The sequence below is a fragment of the Equus asinus genome, chromosome 17 (assembly GCF_041296235.1).
Source record: "Equus asinus isolate D_3611 breed Donkey chromosome 17, EquAss-T2T_v2, whole genome shotgun sequence".
NCBI classification, from domain to species: Eukaryota; Metazoa; Chordata; class Mammalia; order Perissodactyla; family Equidae; genus Equus; species Equus asinus.
Genome location: NC_091806.1, coordinates 13,678,087 through 13,686,598, shown reverse-complemented (window position 1 = coordinate 13,686,598; position 8,512 = coordinate 13,678,087). Strand labels below are relative to the sequence as shown.

General features: G+C 33.6%; 1 protein-coding gene across 1 annotated transcript; it reads left to right on the top strand.

Moving 5' to 3' along the window:
• Positions 1-3,162: 3,162 nt before the first annotated feature.
• LOC106843939 (olfactory receptor 10AG1-like) lies at positions 3,163-4,128 on the top strand. Its single transcript, XM_014861195.1, has one exon. The coding sequence runs from the start codon at positions 3,163-3,165 to the stop codon at positions 4,126-4,128; it is 966 nt and encodes a 321-aa protein (XP_014716681.1).
• Positions 4,129-8,512: the final 4,384 nt, after the last annotated feature.

Sequence of the window (8,512 nt, the reverse complement as noted above, 5' to 3'; positions counted from 1 at the left end):
ACTGTAAAATAATGGAAAATTTTTAATTTCAGTATTGCCTTTTATATTAATTTCATTTTTAATTTGCTAATTTATGTCAAGTATATACATATAGCTGCAGCTAGGGTAGCTTCCTATCTCTAACTGAATTAGAACATTGTTGCACATTCCCTGAGTCATTCAGGGAATGGAGGTATGAATTTAAAATAAAACTGTTAGAACACTGAGTTTTATTTCCCTTGATTAATAAGAACAAGCATTTACAAGAAAGAAGAGTAATATAGATAATTTTGTGAGAACACAGAGTAAATCTTTGCTCTTTCTACTTGTTCCCCTCTTGAGAAAAACATACACAAATCTTACACATTTCATGTTAGACATTGATGGTTTCATCACCAACAATTGGGTTTGTACAATTATAAATTATATTTCATTTAGCACTGGAAGTAATTTTATTCAAGTAATGAGTGGAATTATTTATATGTTTCCATTCATAAAAGTGATACATAAAATTTGGAATTTTTATTCTCTTACATATTAATGCTTTTCTCACTTTTAAGATTGAGATTTCATTTAACAAGTATCTGTTGCTTTACCTAATTTCAGAATCAAATACTGAGCACCATATTAGGTGTACAAGCATTTTCTAAGATCTATATTCGCAAGCGGCGAAATTGTCACAGTCTACCTCTCAACTCATTTAACGTTAGCGAAAGAAAAGGTATACAAAAGGAATTTAGCCAAATGGCTACACTATGGGTTGACCAGTGATGTGTATTCTTGATATAAGGTCCAGAGAGTAGAGATAATAGCATAAAGGCAAATACTGGCAGAGAATTCATGGGGAATTCACATCTTAAGAGTCTGAAGTTTTTACAACACTCTGATGATTGCTTTAAGATCTCATTCCATTAGCTGTGTGATACAAAGAAAAAGTAAATTAGAGAATTTTTTTCATGCTGCTTAGAACAGAGAGTAAAATTTAAAAGAATGAAACTTAGTTTTCAGTAACAACAACAATAGCTAGCTTTAAAGGGACTTTTTTAAGTGTCAGAACTTCTTCAATTTGTTTTGCATATAGTCATATGCAGCATAAAACATGTATGATGCTAGTCTTGTAAAATTAGTTCCATTTAGCCTAAGTGTGTAGTAGACTATACCATCTAGGGTTGTGTAAGTGTACTCTATGATGCTCACTCAATGATGAAATCATCTAATGACCCATTTCTCAGAATGTATCCCCATCATCAAGCGATGCATGACTGTATTAAATAAATTAATTCTTATAATGCTCCTAAGGTTGGTACAATTATTAGTCATTTTTATAGACGAGTGAACTATGGCACAGGACAATTAAGCAACTTGTGTGAGGTCACGCATCTAGCAGGTGGTAGAGCCATAATTCAAATCTAGTCTATCTTGGTAGGACTGTATTCCTTATCCACCAAATTATATTTATGCTGTGTTTGGTGGACGAGATTCAAACACACCAAGTTGGAGAAATGAAAGGCAGTTCTAGGACCAATCTTGAGTCAAGAGATCCCTGGGGTGCAATATCTAAGGAGGCACACCTTTTCAGGATTGTGCAATGCAGAATCAGCCCTGAGATTAGTGAGTGCCTCTATTATTTTGTACTTGAGGAGTCTCACTCGCTTCATCCTAGTCCTGGCCCTGACTGAAGGAAAGAATGGAAAAAAGTAATTCAACAACTTAAAAGTAATTAAAAAAATTAATTCAATAAATAATACTTTAATAGAGTAACTCAATATCTCTATTAAATACAAGTTTGCTTGGCAATGTGTTACTTCCCTGGGGGCTAAAGATTTAAGAACACAATATCATATAATTATAGCTGTAAAACCATAACTAATAAATAATCAGATTAAAATTGGTAGGCAATTATTGATATTATTTCATGCAATTATCTCAAATTAGGAAGCAAAACAGAAAATTTAAACAATTGCTTAATATCACACAGATAATAGATCATGGAGTTAGGATTCGAACTTAAGTCCAATTGAAAAAAATAGACACTGACTTACAGTCACAAAACCTACGTGTAAACAATCAAATTATACATTATCAGTAGGTCTTAATATCTCTGTCTTTAAAGAAAAGTGAGTGTAGGGGCTGGCCCCGTGGCCGAGTGGTTAAGTTTGCATGCTCCACCTCAGTGGCCCATGGTTTCACCGGTTTGGATCCTGGGCACCCACGTGACACTGTTCATCTGGCCATGCTGAGGTGGCATCCCACATGCCACAACCGGAAGGACCCACAACTAAAGTATGCAACTGTGTACTGGGAGGATTTGAGGAGAAAAAGCAGAAAAAAAAAGATTGGCAACAGTTGTTAGCTCAGATGTCAATCTCTCAAAAAAAGAAAAAGAAAAGTGAGTTGAGAAATGGCTATCTGAAGTGCTGTTTTTTGAGGAACAACAAACAGTGGAGATGCACACAGCACAAGGGGTAAATCATAACAGCCAATATCTTCCCTCCTCCTGCCTACATTCCCGTACGCAGGTAAGAAACATACTCCAGGTCATTCTTATCTTCCCAGGATTACCTTCTTTATTGTTTATACCTGTGCCTGTGTTCCCTAGCAATTTTTCCCGAATAAAACCCTCTTATATTCCCCACTTAGTATCCTACCAAAAGATACTTGTTTTATTCCCCTATGTGCAAATAAAGTTTTCTCTCAATTTTCTTCCTCTCAACTGCATATGCTCAAGTTCACCAAGTGCTGGAAGAGAAATGAAAGGTTGAAATAGGCAGTTGAAAACGTCTGGGGAAGACAATTTCTGATATAGTCCCACGGAAGTGTCGTAGAGAAAAATCATAGAGAAGTACAATAGGATTGTCAAGAAACATAATTAAAAGTGAGAACATATGGCAAAGTTGAGCGTCTGTCTCCACAGTTGCCCATTTTTCCAGGGTCTGTGCTGAACAAGGAATAGCTTGGTTTATCCTGAGCTGTATTCAGAAAGCGTATGGAATAATATTAAAGGAAATTTCGAGGGAGTTTATACAGTGATAATCCATAGGATCTAAAGTGAGACATTGGGAAATACATAAATAGTAACATTATTAAATTAGAAACAATTGCAGTGATCATGAGAACCAATCTTGATATCCTGATATAATTTAGAGAACAGATACTAATCCATGAAAGTAAAATGAAAAGCACATGCTAAATTTTCTCTTTCTACAGATGAAACACCAGGAAAAAACACCAGAAGGAAACATAACTGAATTTATGGAATTTGTTCTCTTGGACTTTGCTGATGTTCCCCATCTAAGGTGGTTTCTATTTGGATTGTTCTTAGTTATTTTCATCAATATCTTGATGGGCAATGGTACAATATTTCTAATAACAAAACTGGAACCTACTCTACAGACCTCCATGTACTTTTTTCTTGGCAATTTTTCCTTCTTGGAAATCTGCTATGTGTCAGTTACTCTCCCCAGAATGCTCGTGAATATTTGGACCCACAGAAGGACAATTTCTATAGTTGCATGTGCTGCACAAATGTGCTGCATGTTTGTGTTGGGAGCCACAGAGTGCGTCCTTCTGGCAGTGATGGCCTATGACCGCTACATGGCCATTTGTAACCCTCTGCACTATACTCTAGTCATGAACAAAAAAGTTTGTGTCCAGCTGGTGGTTGGCTCCTGGATCAGTGGAGGTCCAGTCCAGGTTGGGCTGACATTTCAGATTTTTTCTTTGCCCTTTTGTGGTTCTAACCTCATCAACCACTTCTTTTGTGACATCCCCCCAATACTCAGGCTAGCCTGTGGGGACACCTTTGTGAATGAAATGATGGTCTACATAGCTGCTGTGTTATTTGCCATAGTTCCATGTCTGTTGATACTTATCTCGTATGGCAAAATCATCTCCACAATCCTTAAATTGCCGTCAGCCACAAGTCGGTCCAAAGTCTTCTCAACCTGTTCATCTCATATTATGGTTGTGGCATTGTTCTTTGTACCAGGTTCTATTACTTATTTAAGACCCAAGCCCAGTCACTCAGCAGGAGCTGACAAAGTGCTTTCTCTTTTCTACACTATTGTGACTCCTATGTTTAACCCCGTGATATACAGTCTAAGGAACAAGGAAGTCATTATGGCACTGAGAAAATTACTATGTAAATAATTCACTTCATTAGAAAATGAGTTATACTTGCAGGAATTCATTCCTTTAATATTGGTGTTGAAACTTCAACAGATATTTATAATAAACTTTGTCTAGACAGTTGTAATTTTTTCCAAATTAAAAATTATTTGTATTGTTGTAAGGTCTTAAGTTATACATTTATGTACATGTCATCAAATAGTAAATCATTCAATCAGTAATTCTATAACGTTATTGTGGAATGTCCACTCTCAGTAAGAACTTTTGACAAGGGTTGATGTAATAAATTAAATTGAAATAGTGGCTCTGTTATGTCATTTACTGGAAAATATACTATTCATTTTCATAGAAGTGTAACAGTCATTTTAGGAACCATGTTGGCAACAAACATTATATATAAACATATATATATTTGTTCTTTGATCTAGCAATGACTTACAAGAAATCATTTCTTACAGAAAACAGTACCTGTTCTTGGGAATGTAGTGATATAAATGATTTTGGCACACCAGTACTAGTGAATATTCAGCACAATTTATGTTTTTGTCAGATTAAACATTTCTATATCATATAGTCCTATGATTTGATAAAATATATATTATTATTAAAATATTTGCATATGATAAGAAGAATAGAGAAGGTCTGGGGAATATTTTTAAAATATATTTTCCTAGAAATTATATTAGTGATGGGAAAATATAAATTATGACACAAAGTGTTTGGAAAGATAATGCTGGAAGTTCAAAAGAGGAAACTTCATAAAGTTCTATAAAACTTTATAAAATATATATGTTTATAGCATATATAAAACAAATATATCACACACATAACTTGTATGCTACATACACAAACATATTAAAAATGATCAATAAGAATATGACAATGAATGTTAATTGTGGATATCTCAAAGTAAAATATTCTCTTATTTTCTCCTTTGCTTTACTGAAATTTATAGTCTATAACAATAAGTCTGTGTTATTCATGTAATCATGAAAAGCAAACAGTAAATCTGTATTTATTGTGTATCAGGAAAATCATTGTGGTCGATTGTTTGTTTGACACAATTAATTTTATTAGTTTTCAATGTTTGTGTTTATTTAATGAATCCTTTCTGTATGCAGGTAACAGATCTCTAAGGACCCATGACCTGTGTGAAGCTTGTGCCCGCTCTTAAAGCTTTAGCCCACAAGTGGAACAGTCAGTTTGACTTACATGTATATAAACAGGCCTAGCAGAAACTTAAAAAATATCATGGAAATGATTGGAGATAAGGAAAAGAATAAAAGATAGAGAAACATAATAACAATAAAAAAGTCTAGGACAATTTTCAAGCAGAAATTGGATAACTTCTGAAGCTATGAGATGTGGAATGGAAGAGGCAAATATTGTGAAGTTCGTTCATGTTCATTGCTCCTCTTGCCTAATATAGAAAATAATGTTGAGAGAAAAGAGCTAACGAGAGGAAAAATGTTTATAAAATATTATTAACTCTAACAGGGGTGGACTAATCTAACTCTTTTTGTAGAAGGGCAAATACAAGCTATGTTCTTGGAGCACCGTGATTATATTTTTTGCTAGATAATGAAGTTCCATATCCCCCCAAAAATCTGTGAGCAGTATCATAAATTATTTTCTCATTTATCGAGACAAATTACAGACAAAAATCTAAAGTAGTCATCACTTTCAGCGGTAATAATATGCCAAAAATTTATTTATAACTAATTTTTAAACATGATCGATATGTGTAGCTAATATATGTTTTGTCAATTATAAATTTCTTTATGATCAAGATAATCTTTTGTTTCTTATTATTTGAACTGTGTTATTCCTAGAACAATTCCTTTACGGTTCTAAAACTGTACCTTTTCTTCTTTAAAAACACAGACATTTATTTATGTAGGTACTCGCTCTTGCATACGTTTGTGCATATGTGTTATGTGTGCACTTCAGAGAACATGATTGCTTTAATGGACAGAAGACATTTAATGAGGGCGGAGGGGAAGATCAGCAGTACATGCGGAATCTTTACATCACTTGATTTTGGGAAGGAATACATTGAATGTGTTTACAGTTTAAATTTGCATTTGTAGCTTGGCTGTAGAAGAATATGAAAAGAGTAACGGTAGACAATCTACTCTCTTCTTTCTCTTCTTTGCATTATTTCTTTTTGAGAAAGATTAGCCCTGAGCTAACATCTATGCCCATCTTCCTCTATTTTATGTTGGATGCCTGCCACAGCATAGCTTGATAAGTGGTGCATAGGTCCACACCCGGGATTCGAAAGGACGAAGCCAGGGCCACCAAAGCAGAACATGCGAACTTAACTGCTGTGCCGCCAGGCTGGCCCTTCTTCTTTCTTTTTTAAAATGCATAAATATATTTATATTTTATGCATATATATTTGAATGTATATATGTACATATATGCATATATATTATATAGTTGTTACTTGGAATGGTAATGTGCCATATGTAACTCCTGTATTGATAAATGTTCCTTTAACTGAGACATTAAAATATTCAAAGTTGGCTTATTACACTGTCAGATAATTAGTACAGAGCACGTATGTGGAAATAGAATAATAAAATCTGAAGATAAAGGGAAGGGGATTGTATGGACTAAACATAGCTTTAGGAAACAATAAATTATATAAATTATGAAACAGAGTATTTGGAAAAATAATGCTGAAAGTTAAAAGGGTGAGAATTGTTGAACTTTGCCATAATAAGCTGTATGCACAAAAAGTATTCGTATGTATGTATGTTTACTTTTTGTGTGTATGGCAGAAGACAGAAGATAGATAAATTTGTATGTGTGTGAGAGAAAACATTTATGTACTTTAATTTCTAGAGGGTTTCATGCAACTAATTGCATTTATGATGATTGCATTTGTAATATGCATATACTGATATATACAATATGTCTTTGAGGTCATTATTCTATGATAGCCAAAATATTTGGCAAAATGATGAGTTTATTAATTAATCAATAGACTGCCCTATACATGTGATTTCCATATTGAAAGTAAATATATATATTAGAAAGCTGTTTCATATCCAAAATCAAGTAAAAGGAAAAGACTTCAGAAAATTTTTGCCCTTTTCTCTTTGGAGTGAAGTCACATTTAGAATTGTAAGCAAAATGATGTCTTACTTGACCATTCTTTCAGGCACTTTGTCTCTCTTGTGCTTTGTTCTTTTTCTTTTTAGCTGCCCCCAGGGAATAATGAAATGTCTTTAACTGCTTAAATACTCCATATTGTTTTTAGTAAATGCCTTTATTAGACTATGGATTTGCAGGTATTCTCTTGACACTTATAGTTCATAGGTACCCTCCTGACCTTTATAATGGTCCCTAATTTGTTACTTATATATAAAGTGCTTGTGTAAAGAAATTAAAGATGAATCGTATGTGGAAGAATTTATAAAATCAAAATTTTTGTGAAAGGAAAAGTCACTACCAGGATTTTGGGGAATTGTGAATTATAAATGAAGCATGGTGGATAGCTAAACAGAGAATTAAAGAATTGATGCTTATAAGGACAAAATACCAGAAATGTGGCTCTTCTTTTTCTTTTAAATCATGCAAAATTTCAAATATGTACAAAACTGGAGAGAAAAAATATACTTAACCCCCTTGAAACAATAAGAATATAGGCAATCTTGTTTCATTAATATCACCACCACTTCCATCCTTCACTGGGGCAATTTTGAGTTAATTTTTGTATAAGGTTCGAAGTTCATCTAGAGGTTCAGTTTTATCTGTTTCTTTTTTTTTTCAAGCCTTTGTATGTCCAATTTTAAACACCATTTTTTGAAACAATATATTTTCTCAGTGGAATGATTTTAAACCTTTGTCAAAAATCAGTTGTCTTCATTACACTAGACAGTAATGTATACAATCTGTATATATATCCTATTATTAAAGTCATTGGAAAACTATAACAGGCCAATTGAGAAAGAACTACTAATGGCCCAGGTCTTTCAGGAATGAAGCTTTGGATCACACAACCAAATAAATTACCATCACCACCTGAGGTGCTTTCTAAGGGCAAAGGGAATATGGATTGGGTGTTGGAAGAAGATATTTATAAATACCAGCTGTGAGCAATGATTAGCTGCAGAAATAAGGACTATAATTCTTATGAGTCTTTCTTCCTCATTTTGTTACGAACGTATCAAAATATCAGGAACTAGAGTAAATATGACCCAAAGACTTTGCATCTTCTTTCTTCTGGCAAAAGACTAAGGATATTTTCAGTTGCATGTAAAATACTTTTATGATGTGAACTAGAATTAGGGCTTTATACTGTCTTTATCAGGAGATTAAGTCTGGCTTAAGAGGATTTGTATTGTTGCCAAGTTGACAAGGGATGGACTGTCACTGGTAGTTCTATGTGATAACA